At 37.1% G+C, this 20,729-nt stretch overlaps 1 protein-coding gene across 1 annotated transcript in view; it reads left to right on the forward strand.

Annotated features, from left to right (window-relative positions):
• ATRX (ATRX chromatin remodeler) overlaps positions 1 to 20,729 on the forward strand; it is a 98,651-nt gene that overhangs the window by 34,280 nt on the left and 43,642 nt on the right. The window contains exons 10-12 of the mRNA XM_026703099.2: positions 11,459 to 11,534; positions 17,579 to 17,709; positions 18,394 to 18,573. Of these exons, the coding sequence (XP_026558884.1) occupies positions 11,459 to 11,534; positions 17,579 to 17,709; positions 18,394 to 18,573 (387 nt within the window). The remainder of the gene's footprint in view (positions 1 to 11,458; positions 11,535 to 17,578; positions 17,710 to 18,393; positions 18,574 to 20,729) is intronic.

Consider the following 20,729-nt stretch of genomic DNA (forward strand, 5'->3'; position numbering starts at 1 on the left):
AAGTCACTGAGGAAGATTATATGCTACAGTAAATTTACCTCAAGCATATTATGTTCTAATGTAGATGTTCTGTAAATTTGAAATACGGACTATAGAGAAATTTAGATTTCAAATCAATTTATGTTATAAGGGAAGAAATTCCTTAATTGCGTAGCTCTCAGTGGGGAAACCTTTCTTAAAACCTTATATTAGACCCTTCCCACTATTGAGAATATATGCTTGGCCTCGGGCAGAATTAATAATCTAACATTAACATGTATATTCTGATTATTTAATATAAGGGCTGGTGGTTTGTTATAGTGTGAATAATAATGATAATTATTTTGTTCATCCCACCAGAAACTGATAACTAGAGATTACTATTTTTTAAAGGCATTTAAGTTGCTAGTTATCCTGGAAGTGCATTCTGGATGTCGGTTGGGTACTGAATGGATCGAAACATGGGTTGCAGGTCTGAAAGCTGGAGGACCAGCCCTGGGAGCCTTGAAGTAACTCTTACAGAATCTGTAGAGGCTGTCACTGTATTACAGTTTTGAACTTAGAAGATTAGTAAATATGATTGTAGGTAATTGTGTTATCTTTGTTTTATTGTAATCATAAAAAAGCTATAAATTTAACTTCTCCCTCGGCTCTCCCATTACTTTCTGGGGGATGCTTGCCCAGTGGCTAACTACAGCCTTCCTACTAGCCCAAACCTGCATAGCTCTGCACCAATCAATATTTTCTTTACCGTGATTTAGTGAACAACCTAGTAGAAATGGTTTAGTTCACATGACAGAAATGAAAGACCCTAGAATGGCTTAGTCTGTGTTTCACAAATTGTAGATTGGCAGTCAATTTTCTGTGTGTTTCCTGATCTGCCAGGATTGAAATATGTGAAATAGGGCAGACCTGAAGCCCTGTACTTTCTTACTAGGGAGTGAGACGCATTGTTTGGAAGAAACTGTTTTGACAGTGTATTTGAATATTTGCAAATAGACAGGAAGTTGTGAAAAATTACTAGTGCTTGCAGAAAAATAACTATAGCCCACCTTCTTTTAAACTAGCAAGCTTCTTTTTACAGTATAAAGCAAGCAATTCAAATTCCTCCAATTCAAATTCCTACTCAAGTGTTTCAAAATGCACTATTTCAACATAGTATGAAAAAAAATGTTTATATTAATTTGCTCGAGGTTTGTTTAAAGAACATTAATATATTTAGAGAAACCATTTGTTGTAGTGGTTGACATCAAGCTAGAGACCAGGAAGCATAGTGTTCCGTTCCCGCCTTAGGCACAAAGCCAGCTGGTTGACCTTGGGCCAGTCGCTTTCTCTCGGTCCTAGGAAGGAGGCAATGGCAAGCCACTTCTGAAAAACCTTGCCAAGAAAACTGCAAGGACCTGTCCGGGCAGTTTTTTCAGAATCAGACATAATTAAATGGAAGAAGAAAAAACCCCCTCAAATATTAAATTGGATTGCATTTACTTAATAAAAACTAGGATTGTATAGTAGGAAACTGAAGGCTTTAATAAGACAAGAAGGGGGAAATGCAGTTGCATATGTATCACATTGGAAAACAGTTATAGAACGGTCACATAAAGCTCACTCTCCAGATAGACTTAGAAAAGTCTTTATTGGCCAAGTGTGATTGGAAACACAAAGAACCCCTCTCCCGGGCATAAAACAGAAGGTAAAAGGAAAGAGGAGGTGGTTAATAGTAATGCAACCCTACTACATGGGTAAATATCTTTGGACATAAAACAGTGCTAATGGGAATTAGGTGTTGAGCAGAGTGATGGCACGAGTGAAAAAACTGTCCCTGTGTCTATTGTTTTGGCTTGCCATAATGCCCTGGAGCAGCATTGAGGGAAGAAGTTGAAATAGTATATATCCAGGATGTCTGAGCACCATCTTTGCATCCCTCTTTCTGGCTCTTACAGTTAGGGGTCCTTAGGGGTCCTTAGTGGAAGTCAGGCTGGTTGCATTTGTTCTTTCTGCAGTCCTAAAAATGAATTGAAGTCTGTACTTATCCTGTTTGTTGCTGTACAAAACCAGGCAGTTGCAGAAGTACAGATGACAGATTCACTCATTCCTCTGTAGAACTGTTTCAGCAGCTCCTGGGGCAGTCTGAGCCCCCTGAGTTGATGCAGGAGGACCATTGTTGTGCCTTTTAATGACACAATGTTAGGTGTCAATTTAGAGTCCTGGGACATGATAGAACCCAGAAATTTGGAGATCTCCACTGCTGATACTGTATTGTCTAATGTTGCAAGAGGTAGAATAGGCGGGCTCTTCCTAAAATCAACAGTTTTGAGTGTATTCAACTCCAGATCGTTCTGGCTGCACCAGAGGGCCAGTTGTTTAACCTCCTGTCTGTGTGCAGACTCATCACCATCTCAGATGAGACTAATGACTTGTATCATCTGCAAACTCCAGTACTTTAACAGAGAGATCCTTCAACATGTAGACATTTATAGAGAGAGAAAAGAGTAATGGAGAGAGCACATAGCTGGCAGGGTGTGTGTGTGAGACGTGCACGTGCTAGGCATTGCAGCTTTAATTTTGTAAGAACACATCCTTTTTTAAAGTTGCTGAAGGGTTTCACTGTACAAGAACACTGAATAAATATTGAAACAGACTCCTTTAGCCTTCAGTAAGATTTTTTGAGAATTGGGGTAGTCGGTTTGAATAAGTCTTAGTTATATTGAACAATTTTGTGGTAGTTTTTGTAGCATACTTAGTGGCAAGCAATTCCCTTGGAAACTTTGCTATTATCCTACCTCAGAAGGAGCTGCTGCATCAATTGGGATAGAATATGTAAAATACAATAGGCGTAGTTTTAAGGTATTTTCATCAGTATTAGGATTGATATATTCAATAATATTGCTAAATAAGAACTTGCAATATTTTCAGTTATTTTGGAATATTTCCTTGAATGATACACTAAAATAATTTCTCTATAGAAGTATACACTGCCATTTGGATGAAAATTTATTTGAATTTATCTAAATTGTGGAGTCAGTGTTTATTAAGAAGAAACAATGCAGTATAAATTTCCTTAAGTTATAACCATGTAGAAATTTTGTACTTTATCCTTGCCACGTTAGGCTAGAAATTGGATAATGGCTATGATGCTTTGATCTTATCAAGATTATATTTTGCAGCTAGTGCTTGAAGTATGGCCACAGTTGAGCCCAAAATTTCTGTTGCTAAGTGAGGCAGTTAAGTGAGTTTTACAACCTTTCTTGTGTGTGTTTTATGTCTGCTCATTGACTTTATAAATGCTTTGAAAAAAAAGTAAAACTTCCCAATGAATACTTGCAAAATTGTAAGAAAGGCAAAATCATATTCTGCTTTATGCTAATGCAGTTCTTTCTCTATGTCAACTAAAATTAGTGCCTTTTAGTTAGTTTTCTATCACAAGGGTTTCTGAATCTAGTACATGAACAAAAAATACTCAGTGAACATGGTTTCTGTAATCAAATTTAGAATAAGTTAACCATATTTTAATAGCAATGTTTGTTCCTCACTTGTACTAATAGATTTGCTGGCTGTCTACAAGCTTTATATACTTTATATACTGTATGCCAGAGGGAGTTGGAACTCAACGCTGTAACTCTCAAATATTTTCAGAGTTCCTCTATAGTTTCTTACTGATTTTAGGGAAGCCCCTCAATTAAAATCTGTTTCATATAAGCCAAGTAACTATTGGTTGTGATTTATTTTATTGACTTTCAAAATGCCTACAGAATTTTGTTTTAAATCTCTGTAGTGTTGATTACAACAGTATCTGGCTCAGTTCTGCCACTTCCTTCTTTGGCCAGATTTGAGTGCAGCAGCAAAACCAAAACCAAGAGAATTTCCTTAGTCTTTCTGGGTTTGCGAAAGAAGAATCTCCCTGGGCTTTGTTAGGCTGGAACTGCTCAGGCAATGATTCCATTGCTTTTAATCTTAATTATCCAACTGGGCTGTTAAGTTTAATGTTTTTCATTGGAGAGCATTCTTGCAGTGAATTTCACTAAGGCTATTTGTTGTCAATAACAGAATATAACAGAGTTGGAAGGGACCTTAGAGGTCTTCTAGTGCAACTTTCTGATCAAGCAGGAGACCCTGCACCATTCTAGACAAATGGCCCTTCAATCTCTTCTTAAATAATGGATAGTTATCCAGCAAAAGCAGCCTTCCGTTGCATTCTCATCCCACGGATAAACGTGGGGGAAGCGTACAAAACAGATTTTACTTCTGGGAGACAGAAGACCTTTCACATCCATTCCTATCTTAAATGGTAGATCTGGGCTGGGCTGGGAATGGCTTCCTGTTAGGTTCCTTTCTTCTGTCAGCCCCCCTCCCTACACCTTAATTAGTGCCTGATATTGATAACGAACATACCTAGTTTCTGGTTTTCATGAACTTTAGGTGTTTTATATTTGTTCTATAATAGGTGTTTAATTTTTTAGCAAAATTAAAACCAGCTCTTTGTAAGGGTAAGATGTGATTATGTACTTGAAGACTGATTTGTAGGCATGTACTTTTTACTTTGGGCCAGGGAGATGTAGTTTGTCAGTGTATCAAAGCTGGAAAAATCCTTATGGTGAAAAAAACTTTTCTGATACACTGCGTAAAATAGAGAGGTGCTATGGTAACATTTTGTTGTGCATGGTCTGCTGAAGTTAACCAAAGTATATCAAATCAATAAATGATATACAAAGATTAAAAATATATTTCCAAGAAACCATCCGTAAACCTCTCCCAAAGATGCTTTTTCAGGTACCAGGAAGTCCAGTTGCCTCTTGGAAAAAGCACCTTTGGGACAACTATGACCCGGATGACTGAGAATCCCATAGACCTCAGTCATGAATTTTCATCACTTGTATGTAAGGCCACTATATACCGAGAATGGAACAATTCTGTACTGGTAAATGGTCACTCAATATAGATACGTTTATCCTACTAAATTAGTAAAATCCTATTCAGTAACTCTTGGATGAAATATTTGACTTTATGCATGCCATCTCTAATAACACTGGGGGAGAAACAGGCCATTAATTAAGCAGGAGGTTAGCTAATGTAATATGAGAGATACCTTTAGGAAAATGTAATTAACAATTGCAGCCAAAATTTGTATAGCCAGAGAAGTTTTTAATGTATAGCCAGAGCACTTTTATAGTGACATGCCTATTTTAATGGTAACATTTTAAATTACTTATTTTTAATGTATTGGGGTTAATAATCAACTGTGCTAAACTTCTCAAATAGCTGAAACTGCTATAAGATGGGCATACTTTTTCATTTAATTTAAGTAACATTATTTGATAGTATTTCAAAGGAAAAGTTATAATTAATGAGAATAGCAGCACATTTGATCCTAAATAATGATTGAGGATCAAATCAAAAGCTGCTTTTAAATCAGTGAAGTCTTACTTTTTTATATATTTAACTATCAGACATCCATTAGATTCTAATCAGTGTTAGAATTAGCTGTAGTCCATTAGATTAAACTTACTTAACTCCAGCAAGACAACCATTATATCTTCTGCTTCAATCTATCTTAACAATTTATTTAACCAAAATATAGCATAGTATTTACTGGTCATAATTGAGATTTACATTACATTAAAGGATGATCATTCCCAGCATTGGATTTTTTTAAAAATAGCATGATACGCTCTCCTAATTTATATGTGAGAACAGTACTGCTAAAGGAAAAATACCAGCAACTGTCACATATTCATTAAAAATGCTACAAATAGGTTTATTTATATTTTATGACATATGTCACAAGTACAATCTCTGTTAAATTCCAAATATTTGTTAGGGAAAATTGATATAGTCTGATATATTTTTCTTTATAGTAATAATGTTTTTTTATTTGCCATATCTTTTTTAAAGCTGCTTTTAATATTTTATAATTAGAGTAATTATATCCTTATGCTTTCCAGTTGCATTTTGTATACTTTGTGATTAGCTTGAAACTATAGGGTGCTAAAATAAGTCCCTTGTTTCTGTTCTAAATATCTAAATATCTAGATAAATCTAAACATTAGATTTCTTGGTCTTGCCTTCACTAATTCTTTTGGTTGTTGTTTTTTTTTTGTCTTAAAAAAGACCAACACATTCACTTGATTTAAAAATGTGAATTTCTTTTGAATAAAGAAGCAATGTGGTTGAAACAAAGAAAAAGATGCCCACAACGATACTGAGCCCATGAGGTGTCATTTCTGAGTGTGTTTTCATAACCCAGTCCTAAGACAGTAAAATTTAGTTAGGGATGCTCTCAAATGTTACTGTTGGAAAAGTTAAGCTTGCTCCACAGCTGGAACTCTGGAACTTTTATAAGGGGAAAACAGCAGAATCACTGGAATCCTCTCTCACACACACTGGAAAATACATAGAGAAGAGAAGGGAAAGTATTAATGTCCTCTGTGCTTTTGCTAAAACATTGAAAGGAGGAGTCAGGTTTATTATTCAACTAAGAAGTGCCTGATACTTTTCTCACGCTTTTACGGGCTGCAGCACTTATTTATTTTTTTGAACCTCTTAGTGATTTGTGGTCTAAAATTTAACCTCAATTTGGGATTTTTGATTCTGGTGTAGACTCTTCAGAAGACCCTCTAAAACTTAATGTGAGCTTGTGAGTAGCAAGATACTTCAGGAGATCCTAATGGAGGACGGGGGACCCTAAAATCCTTAAAAGAAAGCTCTTCCCATCTTAATTGGAATCAGCATTAGGAAGCCTTGGCATGTCTACTGAGAAATAGAACACCTGAGCTCTGGATTTCCCCCCTCGGACACAAAAACCCCCTGAGCCTTGGGCAGGGTTTCAAGAACACCTTTAAAGTGCTCAGTTTCAGGAGACCAGCCGTGTGTTACTTGGCCTTGCTGGTTTTTCTTTGACAGACTTTATGTATTTGAATCCTACCCATGAAATTGAGAAGTTACCCAGATTTCCGTAACAAAGTGAAGAAACATATCCCAATCAATCCCTGTGACCATCTCTAAAATATTGTATCGCTTCCTGCCAAATTGCTTATCAACTAGCCACCCAACACTTAAGTGGAGTCTTGGTCCTAATCCCCTTCAAATTTCACACTGCAGGGAACATTTGCCCTGTGTACAAAGGGGAACTCAGTTCTCCAAGCCAGATCCAAGGAGTGGCTTGTAGAATGAGAATTTGACTTCAGTGCTTCTTACATTGCTTCTACATTGAATTTGCCAAAAATCAGAATAGTACTAATATAGTACTCTCCTAACTAAAAATAGTATTCTCCCAACTAAATGTTTATTAAAAGTTCCAAGTTTTCATGAGCTGCAGTTCACTTCATCAGATGGAGAGGAAATACCTTGTAATGCACAAAAGCTAAGGCTTTTTAACGAAACTTGTTTGTGCTTCCAGACTCATTCGGATTTTTGCCTACCACAGGCTAACCTGGCTTTCTTTTCTACAATGCCTTTGAGTTTGTAAGCAAATCGTGGGCCAGTTATCTATGAAGATGAGGAATAGCCTAACAATATCCCTTAACTAGGTTTTGAAATTATGATCATTGATGATATTGATGTTTTGTTTAAATGAAGTTGTTGGAGAGCAATTCATCCCAGAGAAAGGTGATTTAGCATTTGCAAATGAGAACACTTTATAATGTAGCATCTGTTTATTGATGTTGTTGAAATAAGTGCTGTATTATGCCCATAGTAAATTGCACTCCTAATTTTATGGAAGTCTTATTTTTTCAAGAATTTGTAAGGAATTCTTTGTTAAATTGTACCAAGAAGGGTAATTGGATGATAATCATTACACTTGCTCATGGAATTTATTTGTAACCAAGGAAACCAGGTCTGTCATTTGAGTTCTGTGCATTGTCTTGAATATATCTGTAGCTTTAGTCAGATAGGTCATTATATTTATAGTGTGCTCTTTTTGCAAAGTGGTATTCGTTATCTTAATTCCATTTATATTTGCTTTAATCTATAGAATAGACTGAGATTGACCTTGGGCCAATCACTCTCAGTCGAGCCCACTAAACAGGGTTGTTGTGAGGAAAATATGAGGAGAAAAGCATGTTGGATATGTTCGCTGGGTTGAGTTATTTTGAAAATAATTAAGGTGGGTTATAAGTACAAGAATAAATAAATAAAATATATTACTACAGGATGACAGTCCCCTGCCATATCTTGAATGGACCAAGTATATAGAACAACCAGTGCAAAAATGTAACATCTAAAGATACTAATCCTCAGTGTTAGGGTGTCTTATTTAATGGGGTGAAAATTACGTTTTACAATTTTTTTTTAGGGTTTCTAAAAATGTGTGTTTTTACACCAAGAATTCAAATGTGTTGTTATTTTTGCAATTGCACAACATTTAGCTTGGTATGGTAAATTGATGTCTGATCATATATACCACAAAAGTCAGTTGTAACCCAAATACTTTTAACTTTATCTTCTCAAAATTACACCTTGTGTTACAAAAGTAAAAGTTTTTTTTTCTGCATGAATCTTAACTAGTTAAATGGCTATGGAGATTTTCAGTCATCTAGGTCATGACTGTCCCAAAGGTGTTTTTTCAAGAGGCAACTGGATTTTCTGCTCTTTTTTTTTTTGGAAGATATTCTGCTTCTCATCTAAGAAGCTTCTTGGAAGCTTCTTGGATGTGAAATGTCTTCAAAGAACAACCAGAAAGTCCAATTGTGTCTTGAAAAAGCACCTTGGGGACTTATCTAGCTAAGCAAAAGACAATCCATGCAATCATAAACTTAACATCAGAAAGAAATTATCTGAGTTACAAAAATGTTGAAGGGAGTTTCATCAAGCCTTGTTTTGATTCGTTCTTCGCCATCAGTCGCCAACTTGCTTCTTGGCCTCTGACATAATAATCTTCCCATTTCTCTTGTGTCTCCACTCTGCTTGCTGCCTCTGTGACCTGTTTCACACATCCCTCTATTGACTGGGCATGACAGGGCCACTGTGGTCCTTGCATTGGTTCGTCAGCGAACTTCCTTATTTCCGCTGCAGTCACTTTGCACGTCCAAGGTGGCTCATCTACACTGTCAGTCAATCAGCTCCACCAGGATGGATGATTTCACATTGATTAAAGGCATTTTTCTTGCAGAAAAATTTCCCAGTGTGCCATTGCCTGCACCACTCAAGTCAGTGTTCTTTTGCACATCAGCTCTCCCCTCAAATACCACCTGAACACAAGACTGGATCATCATTTCACTGAAAGTGCACCATGCTGAGCGCCGAACGGTTGGCAAAACAGCATCTAGTAGACCTCTTTTGCAGTCTGACTTGCTGCAGCTGGAACAACACATGATGCAGCCCTTCAATCCAGGGATGTCTTACTTTGATCTTGAACCACTAAGAGTAGTACACACCAATGACGTAGTCCACTATCATTCTTAAGTTTTGCTTTTAAAGCCATGTTTTCAAACCCATATTCGACAGCCTATTTGCAGTTGTCAACTGGCGTGAATGGCTTATGGGGTCAATTTCCAGAAGAGCCAGGTCTGTGGGAAGTTCTCCTGTCCTTGTTGCCTGTGTGATCCTATATCCATACACGTCATTAGTAGAGAGATCCTTTACAACACTGTTGCTTAGTGAAATGAGAGGCTCACCAGTTGAAACTGGTGAATGAAGGATGTCAAGTTCTGTTTCAGTGTCTAGCATGTTGCCAATTTTACCTGCCCATTTGTTGTTAGACAAAGCATTCCCATCTAATTTTGTGATGGTCGTAGGAGTAACTCATTTGTGTGGAGGGCACACACCAACCAGATCAACTTCCAATCAAGCTTGACCTCTACTCAGTGCATGGCATCACCTTCATAGCCATATTAACCTTTGTAGAATCTCCTCTAGTGGCCTTCAAGCTTTTGTCAATGTTTTCTTCATAAAGTACACCAGATTATCTGCAACCACTTGAGCAGGTTTTCCTGTTTTTGAGCCTTTCTCTGGAGTGAAATGATATTTGAACTGATACTAGCTTTTCTTACAGAGCTCATCCATTTCTTGATCTAGAAACTATATTTTTTCCTGGGCTCTCTTGACTTTATTGTGGCCAACTACAATAAAGACCATATACTCTTGTCTTCTCCAGTGATCAAGCCAGCATCTATGAAGGCAGGTGTGGTAATGGCAGCTGTGGCATGTAGACCAACACTGTATCTTATGCTGTGCATAGCGGCATTTGTTATTGTTTTCTGCCTTTTCTTTCGAAGTAGAGGGCACATGTGCTTGGTCCAAGGCCTCTTCCTAACTTCCATCACATTCCTCTTCATCTTCATCATCAATCGTCTGTCCATTTTCATCATAAGAGAGAATTGCCTCATTGGTCAGCATTGAAATGTCTGAAATACTTATCTGCTTATATTTGGCAAACTTTTGTCTCTCATTGTCTTGGCGCTTTTGTCTTTTGACTAGTTGTTTCTGCTCGGGCACATCTGGCAAACCAATCTGGTGCGATCCAAAAGAACCAATCTTGTCTCTGACCTTTAACACAACCAGGTTCCTTCAATGGTATCTTTGTCTCCTTAGGGCAGGTACAATTAATTGCCTTTTTTTTTTTTTAGCAGCCAGCAAGGCAGCTGAATTCGGTACACAGAACAATTTGACACTTACAGTTGAGGATGTCAAACAGTTTGTCAAATTTCACCATGAAAGTCTCTTTGGCATCTAGCTTTCCTCTACCAAGAGATATGTTTTTGGCTTGATTCCAGCTCTTTGGGATCTTGTTCGGGATTGTCACTCGTGAATTTACAGCAGGGATTACAAAAGAACTGCTCATTCCCACTTTTCAAGCGCTTTGGATATATGTCTTGCAAGACTGGCTGCTGGGTAGTTTCTAGCATTATCACTATTTTGTTCTCTTAACACTAGCCCATATCTGAGAATGTCTCTCATTATCAGACGGCAACAGGTCTCTGCCAGTCCCAATTAGGTTGCTCATATGAGTGAATATTTCCAGTCTTGTTCTTTTTTTAGAAGCCATTAGAGATCACTTATAACATTCACAGGAAATGAGGCCAGCAGTACTAACACACTCTGACAAAATAACTTTGAACAAAAAGAGAAAGACAGTTGAACTTGTGAAATGAAACAAAAGAAAATGTTAAAAAGTAACATTACTTACTAAGCACATTTAAATTATATTAAAGTAACCAAAATACCTTTACAATCCCCAAGGCATATCACAACTTTTGAGTACCCCTAATGTTTGAAAATTGAAAGTTGGAAAATTTGACATGCCCTAAAAATTTTTCCCATTTGTCTTTCTGATTTTGGGAAAATAGTTGTAGGTCTGTATAATTCTTCCTTTTCACAAGGTTGAGTCATGCAGAATTTCTTCTATAGCACATGGGATTTTTGTGGCTGTCTACATCTGGAAAGAATGGCATTTCCCCAAATAGTGGAGATGTTATCTTATAGCCGTGATAGAATAACTTTTTCTCTTTGTGCCAAATAAGTTTCCCCTTTTTTTCTTCTAAAGGGGATGAAGGGGAGCATCACTCTGCAGCTGTGCCGATGGAAGAAGAGGAAGATGACGATGAGGATCCTGAGAATAGGTATGATTCCATCCGTAAGGACTTTAAAAAGATTATAACACACCCTAAGCGTGGGCTCAGGCGAGACCAACGGAACAGCAAGCAGGTTGTAAAAACCAGAAGTGCCTGCCTTGTACAGACTCGCTCACAGGCTTCCCGCCAGCTTGAACGAGAGGCCAGAAAACAAACCCCCCAATCCAGAAATGAAAAGAGAATCCGATTTAAGTGTTAACTCACACACCTTGCATAGGGTGTGTTATAAATGCAGCACTGTCCATTTTAAGTTTCCATGTATAATGTGGATTTTGTGTAAATTGTACAACTCTTTTTTTTTTTTTAAAGCAATTTGATAATTACAACTCTCCACAAGAACGGGAGAGGAGCAGTTACTCAATATTGATAGCATTTTGATGGCACTTGAACTCCTTTTCAACTGGGATATAAGTTAGCTCTCACAAAAACTTGATCAAAACTAGCCAGAAGTAGAACCTGCTTCTGGAGAAATCCGTTTCCTAGTATCCTGAATTACAGATTTCTGTAATTTCAAAACTCAACACTTGGTAGTAGTAATATGATGACTTGAATTTGTGCCTGCTTCAGTCATTTGAAATTTTATTGGCTTTGTTTAGATTACAGCTGCATGTTAACTTGAACAATATGTATATTTGTTAACATTTAATGTTAAAATATCACTGTAGTTAAGGATTTCATTTTGTAGGCCTTACAAACTTCATAATACATGAATTCTGTAACTGATATAAGCCAGGAAAGAATAGATGTAACTAAGATGTAATAGGAAACAATTTATTTAGCTACTGCCATTTATATTGTCTTCTAATATTCAGTTTACCATTCTTGGAAGTTTCAAATTTTAACACGATTTAGTCATGTTATACCAACTAAACTGATTTTTTTAAATGAATAGAACAGGTTTGCAGTCTTTAGAGACTTAACAGGGCATGAAGCCTCATGAACACATGGGGGACTTAAACTAAGAAGATATTCAGAGGGTTGCACTGTTACAGAATTGACAGCATGCTTTTGTTAAGGAGTCTATGCCCAGTGTTGGTTATCAAGCAGTTTCTTTGCGGGAACTGTTCCAGCAAACTCAATAGAATATTTGGGGAGTGATAGATATGCATTTGGCTTTGTGGGGCTTAGAATTGTTTGTTACTAAGTCAACTGGTTTTTACCTAGAGAAAACAAAACATATTTTTTTGTACCTGAAATGAATTTTATCACTTAACTTGTTCTCCAGTGTGGAGCTGGGTACAGATAAAATGCTGCTATTCTAGGTTATTACTTGCTTTTCATATACAATGTTTAAAAATGTTTTGAAAATGAACTTTAATATTTGTTTAGGGATTGCTATAGAAACGGTGGTGAGGAAATTGTTCAAAAATTCTGTTAAGACTTTCAAAGAGTGAAAGTAGAGTACATTCTTTCATTGTTAAGTTTTAAAAATTAATTTCTAGCAGAAAAATTATATTTAACAAAAAAATCAAAAGCTGGATTTTTCAAAAAATTCACAGTGCTTAGTAAATGAATCATATTTGTAATCAAAAAATAAAATTTTGCTCGTAAAATTCCTGGACTTGCTTTAATGTGGGAAAACCCCAGAATACTGTATTATCCAGGAATAAAATTGATCTACCTCTCTTACATGGAGTTGGTGTTCATAGACATGTAATTAACCAATATGTATACGTTGGTTAACATGTATTGAAATGCATCACTTTTGCTTCAGAGTCAGGAAATGGCAATTAAGTAGTTGGTCTGATATTAGGAGGGTCCCAAGAGCAGAAAGACAACCAGGCAGGGAGACCCTTCTGCTTCTCCTCCCTGTTGTGGTACCTTCAATCTCACACTCTGAAGAGCAGCTCATGCAGCACAAAAATGCTCCCATTTGCAAGTTGAACTGATTTTGCCTGCGCATGGAATCTGCCTCTGGGAGTTGCACTGTGATCAATCAATCCAAACTTTCCAGTAAATGCGCTTAGGCTTGCAATTTGACTGTTGCTCGCTTTTGCTTTTTTAATGGACGAAACAGTTCTGCCAGGCCAAAGAAAGATGTTAAGAGATCTGTAGTATTGTTACAACTTAGACAGTGGTATTTAAAACTTTCTTTTTCTGAAGAAACCATTTTAACATGCCTCTTGTTAAAAATGTTAAAATCAACTTTGCCAATTTGCAATATTTTAGTGAGTCTTAATATAACAGACAGTGCTGTATTTCATTGTGGTGTGTATTTGTTTATTATTGGTTTGTCTGAATTTTTAAATAGTGCTGTTTCAATATGTTTGGAGTTACTTTGTTCATTAAGAGATTCATAGTGTATTCATGCACAATGCCTTTGAAGTATTTGATGGATGCAATAAATTTTTGTAAAACATGTTTCTCGTCCAAGCATTTAATTTAAGAAACACATTTTTTCTACTAAGATGTAATAGGAAACAATTTATTTAGCTACTGCCATTTATATTGTCTTCTAATATTCAGCTTACCATTCTTGGAAGTTTCAAATTTTAACACTATTTAGTCATGTTATACCAACTAAACTGAATTAGAGTATGTAATGTTTTTAATTTACTCTCATACTCAGAGTATGTCAAATATGTAATTGCAAACATACTTGGCGTGATAGTTGGTAAGACATCTCAGAAAACATGCACATGGATTTGGGACTCTTATCTCTGACCCTCTGCATGATGGCCTTCCAAATTCCTTAACACTCACCCCCCCTTGCTATAAACCATGTTGAGTCATGCATTTGTGGGTACAGGAGACCATGTCCGGAGCTGATGTCAAAAATTGCCTGTAGCGGGGGAAAATAGAAACTACACATGTGGCTATGCAAATATATATGCATTTAGTCTTGCAGTTGAAACTGCAGTAGATCAGGATACTGTAGACTTGGAAAGGAGTAAAAGCCATTCTCACTTTAGTACTATAAATTGAATAAACATTTGACAATGTCACCAACAATCTTGTGGAAGAAAAATAAGGCAGCATTAGCTTCTGGTAATGGGATTATCTGCTTCTGCAGATAACTGCTATCTTGGCTATTAAAACAATGATTTTACATCAGAGAGTTAGTTTCCTTGACAATCAAATGTATGTTGTGATTAATGTACTTCAGATCTAATTCATAATGTGCTTTTTAAAGGCATTTTAAAGTAGTTTATATTATGCTGAGCATAAGCTTCACATTCTTTATATCACAATATGGGAAGGTTGGATGATAAACCCAAGTAATACACTAGTATTTGTCTATAGTGTTTGTGTTATACTAAAAGATATTTAATGAATAGAGGGGGTTCAGCTTCTCTGAAGTCCATTCCCATGGCTGCATCTCCTTTCCTAATGAGCATTTTCTGAATGCCATTATGTCATTACAGCAGTCAAAATGGACTTTATTTGAAACAGCAAATCATTTTACTATCAGTTATGACTTTTAACAGACTTGAAAGGGAGCCTGTAGATCATTTAGTCCAACCCCCGCCCCCCCACTTAGAATATGTGTCTCCTTTTGGAAGTCCAATTATCTGATATTACATATATTGAAACCCAAGCATAATTTGAGATGGTTTGCTTCTTTGTTCCACTTGATAAAAGCTAGGTATGTGAAGTGTTTGTCAACACTAAATGCAACAATTTGATCAGAAATTGAAACTGACACATTTAGTTAAAATGTTAACAGAAAAAACCTCAGCTTTTGTCATACTTCTGTTTTTCTTTGGCTTTGCTTTCCATAGAAACCAAGGTCAAAATCTGTTGTAGGATTCCAGAAACATGGAATCAGGTTTACAAAAAAAAAAAAAAATGTAAAAAAATTGTAAATGAATATTTATGGACACTTCTAAATTTGGGGAGTGAAAATGACGTTCAGGGGTAACCTACTTAATACCTAGTAATCATTTTAACTGTTATTGTGTTGTTCATCATAAAATTTAACATGCTGATTAATATACCTGCACATCTTGTGATCTGACTGAGGAAAATGTATGAGTTATTCATGGTGGACTGGCAGGCTCAAACCTGTTAATTTGGACAGCAAAAATACACAGTGAGCAAAAGCATATGAAGGGTCTTTGATGCTGTCTGGGCTGGGTTGTTTTGTGTTTTGTTTTGTAAACGTTTCATTGCCCAAACTAGGTAACTTCACCAGCACAAAAAGACGTTGCCTAGTTTGGGAAACGAAATGTTTGCAAGAAAACAGTCAAGCTCAGAGAGCACCAAAGACCCCTTATTTCAACCCGGAGCTACAAATATTCTCCTTTATCAGTAAAAGCATACTTTCATAGGGCTTGGTGACCTTTAAATCCCCAACTTATGTCAAAATTGATGTAAGTAAGCCTTCCACTTGAAGCTCTTCTCCTTGTCGCAACACCTTTGGTTTCTTGCTACCAGAATTTCTCTAGCTATGCTAGTTTGCTGACAAGTTTAATTCATTGCTTTGGAGAAATCCAAATATTCTTGACACAGCATTGGATAAAAGGATGGCCGTGGTTAAATAGTTAAACTTACTTTTGTGTTAAATTTCTTCTTCCCATTCAATGTCATTGAAGAAAAGTGCTCCCTAAAGAGTTATAGTAGATTGAGGGGAATCAATACAATGGTACATACCAGCCTTGCTCTTTGGATCTGTTTTAGTCCAAAAATACCTGTGTGTCAAATTGAAAAAGTATGGTGAAACTTATTATTTCTTTTATTCATTAAACATGAAAGTCAGTCAACTGAACATTTAAAAATGTATCATAAATATCATTGACTGGCACTGATGGTTGATACAGGCTGCTGCCAGCAAGTATTATTATTATTGTTGTCATTATTATTATTGTTATCATCACCATCATCATAATCTTCATCAGAATGAGGTCGCCTGCTTCTATTTTAAATTGTGCCAGTTAGACCCATCAGTATAGTCTTAGGTTCTATTATGGTTGCCTTCAATTCAAGGCTTTTGCAGTTGGTTGGTTCTGTATCCTGTGCTACTTGCCCATGAGAAGGAGAGGACAAAGTTTGCTTTTATCATTCTTGGGTTGTTGTTGCTGTCTGTTTTGAACTGCCTGGCTTGCCTTGATATGAGATTTCTTTGCAGAGGTCCTGCTGGTTATTTGTGCTTTTAGTACTATGATTAAAACAAAAAGAGTTTGACAGTCAACAAGAACCCTTAAGCCAGGAAAACCAGTCTAATGCTTAGGATAAGTACATGGGCTTCCTTTGAGCAGTGTCCGTTACGAGGTGTATCACAAGATGCCACTGTGCTTTATCTGCCTTCAAGTTCTTAGCCAGGGCTTTTAAGGTTTGTTAGCACTCAAAAACTGGCTTTCAAGCTTTCTCTTTAAAATGATATTTCATCATTGAAATATGACTGATACAGGATCCTGATACTCAGTTAAAATTGCTGTACTATAAAGAGTGATAGTATGATACTATAAGAAGCAGAAAATGGAAGCACGGTGGTTGTATTAACTACAGCCTCAGAAACTATAGATGATCCTTGACTTATGACCACAATTGAGCACAAAATTTCCGTGGTAAAGCAAGACAGTTGTTAAGTGCATTTTGCCCCTGTTTCGGATCTTCCTTGCCACAGTTATTGAACAAATCACCGCATTTGTTCAAGGCGATCTTGTGAATCTACGTTTCCCATTCATTTTGGTTGTTAAAAGGTTGCCACGGGTGATCACATGACCTTGGGGGCACTGCAACCGTCAGAAATACATGCTAGTTGACAAGCATCTGAATTTTGATCATCAACGGTCATAACTCTGAAAAACGGCCATAAGTCACTTTTTTCAGTGCCTTGTAACTTTGAACAGTCACTAAACAAACGGTTGTAAGACAAGGACTACTTCTACAGCAAACTAATCAGTGGATAGAAAATGTTTGAAAATATTTAGCAACTCCTGCTTCCATAAGCAGATTGATGCTCTAGACCCAATTCTGTTGCTGATGGCCATCAATTGCTCAAGTTTTTTTTTTTTTAAATAATGCTTGATCTGCTTCTTGGTTGTTATTGGTGAACCAATGGAATACACCTTTTTTGTTTTGCTTCAAAGAATTGCCAAGAAAATGCTTTTAGAAGAAATCAAAGCCAATCTTTCCTCAGAGGAGGATGCTTCTTCTGATGAAGAATCCAACGATGGGAAGAAAAAGAAAGGAAGGCAAGCCAAAAACATAAATAACAGTGGTAAGCACCTGACAGAAAAACAAATATTTGAATGCATTTTCATATCAAAGTGCACTATAACAGTTCCTCAATAGCATATTATTATTCGCCATAACCAGCCAAACATTAAATGGTAAATGATGGCGAATCTATTATTAGATTAATTCCAAGATTGGCTGCTTCATAAAAGGCTTGGAAGAATTCGTAAGGATCATGGAAGTCGGGTGGGTGGCTGGCTGGGGTGGCTGCCTCTGAAGCCCTTCGGCCTGGAAACGAGGGGGCTTCCTTGTGCCGTTGGTTGGCCAGACTCCTGGACTCTAGAGCAGCCCTCTCAAGCAGCGCAGCACTGCTTCGGTTCTGGATATGCCACTGAAGCTTTTGCCCTGAGGATTTTTATTTATCCGCAAAATTAACTCTCTGGATTCCATGTTGCCTCCCCTCCGCAGCATCATTGGATGGATGGAGCCCAAGTGCTCAAATGAATTGAGGGGTGGTTGGAGAAGGGTAACCAGAAAGCTATTTTACCACTTAAATGTGACTTGTTGAGCAACACTAGTAAAAATAAATGATTTGTTCAGTGCTTGTTCCAGAGACTGTTGTAATACAGTTAATTCACTATTATATTGATATAAATCTGACAATGATACAAACTAGAAGAATTTGTGCATGTAAGGTTTTTTTATGTTTTTTGTTTTCCTGCAACAGGAGAGAATGAACAAGAAGAGGAGTTTGACTCGGATTCAGATGCTGAAGAGGCCAAGAAACCGAGATACAGGCACCGTTTGTTAAGGCACAAATTAACCATGAGTGATGGAGAGTCCGAGGAAGAGAAAAGGGGGAAATCTAAAGAGGCAAAAGAAGTTAAACGCAGAAATAGGAGGAAGGGTATTAAGTCTGTTTATATTGATGTGTGTGTGAACTAACAAGAGCTCTGTTGGCTTAATTATTTTATTACACGTTTACTGCTAAGGATGCGTCATGAAATCTCACTCACTTCTTTACAGCTGCTTTAAATATGGCCCAAGCGATTGGATGTGTCTAGAACAATTTCTTTAATCACTAAATCTTATCCCCGTTTTCCTATTTCATTAAAAAAAAAAACACTCTTATGTGAAGTAGATAGTTTACTGGTGGTCCTTGCTTAGTAATTATTCATTCAGGGACCATTTGAAGATACAATGGCACTGATTAAATGGTAGTTACGGTAGAAGGTCCTCCAAGTTATGGCCATTGCAGGGGCCCCTATAGTCATGTGCCACTATTTGGGTTCTGGGCGGCGTGTCCAGATTTACAAGTGTACCCCCGCAACTCTTCCCATATGGCTTCCCTGCACTCCGGCATCATGGCTTCTCCCTGCCTCCCCCAACCCTCTTCTTCCTTCCCTTGCTGATGAGAGACTCAGGCAATTCTGATCAGCAAGATTGCAACAGACAAGAATTCCATTTTGGCTGTTCCAACTTGCACACTTAGTGGTTTAGATAGAACAGTCATATTTATAGCTAGACAAGATTCAGGGAAGCTTTTCTTTCAAATGAATCTGGATCAAACCCATCATGAAGCATAGGTAAACATCCTCCTGTATCAAAGATTCTGTCTACGACATGCTTTGTCCTCTGAGGTCCTTTCGTTCTCCCTTTCTAATAATTCATGACACCCTCATTTGGAGCCTATGCTGTTTTCAAGACCTCGCCTTTCTCCTTCTGCACCACTGTGGAATAAACCGGAATGCCTTGCAGAAGTGGCTATTGGTGGCAATCAAACTCGGCAGGAAAGATATCAAAAATAGCCGCCCTTCCAATCAGCGATTCTCTCTTTTTATGTAGCTGTGAGCAAAAATTATTCCAGGGACAAGAATGTTCTGAAGAAATCCAGAATGTTCAGTTTCTCCTAAGGACTATGCCAGTTTGGCTATTCTGGAGGAGGGCTGGTACTTTTATGGAAGTTCATCTTTTAAAGCAGAAGGGATCTTTCAAACTAGAGTCTATAGAGTTTGAAAACTGCCAGAGGAAGTGGGTTGGGGACAGAGAAGGGGAATGTCGCAGAATCTGAGGTTTTCTCCATGCCTGATATACCATAATCCTTTCCCTTTTATCTGTAAGGTTAATTATTTCTTTCAATAGAATTAAAAAGTTTCATTCTATTTTTTTCTGTAGCCCTCTTAATGGGCCTAGATAGTAGAGAGCACATTATAAGTTGTTTTTAAATGCCTCTGAGAAGGCAGTTGGAAGAAATGTGCTACTGCAGATTTTTCTTGCCAATTGGGAATCAGGCTAATTATTTCCATCCATTCTGTCTGATTCATTGGGTGACTCTCTACAATACCAAAAAGATTTGTTATTTTTGTCTTTTCAGATTAACAGACAAGCTTTCATGCACTACAGCTCACATCTGATGCAACTCACAAAAGCTAATGCTTTGTTGTAAAATTTGCCAGTCTGCAAAGATAGTACCAGGCTTTCTCTGATTGTTGGCTCCCATGTCTCTCCACCCACCTTGTTATCCTTGTGTGAATAAGACATTCAAGAACACATCCTAAGGACGAGTTTCTTTGGTCTTAAGAAAGTAGATCTCTTTTACTTGTGGTTAGATAGTCACTTCTCTCTCCTTCCGTTGGGATCCTCAGTTTCAGAATAGCCTTATCTTAGCTCTTGGGACAGAATTGGAGGTAGGTGCTACTAGTACTTTCATATGGAAAAAGAGATTTAAAACGTTGGGACTTTTCACTTTGGAAGAATTAGAAGTTAGAATCCATGGTTGGATGGCTAAAATGGAAACAAATATTCATAGAAAAACACCAATCTTTCCTTTTATTGTTATATTTTTCATCAGGAAGCATTAATATTAGCACTCATTAATACCATAATAATTCTCAGACAACATTGTATATCAAAACTGCAATACATTTCAGATGCAAGCATTTCTGTGCAAGCATCTTAAAATGAGCTGTCCCACTTTGCCAGAAGCAACACACTGCTGCTCTTCTAAAAACTCTAGAAGTATTTAAATGAGAAATATTGGATTCAGAATGCTTCTGGGATTAA

This window comes from Pseudonaja textilis, chromosome 12 (assembly GCF_049901715.1).
Source record: "Pseudonaja textilis isolate UNSWEBS1 chromosome 12, rPseTex1.2, whole genome shotgun sequence".
Lineage (NCBI taxonomy): Eukaryota > Metazoa > Chordata > Lepidosauria > Squamata > Elapidae > Pseudonaja > Pseudonaja textilis.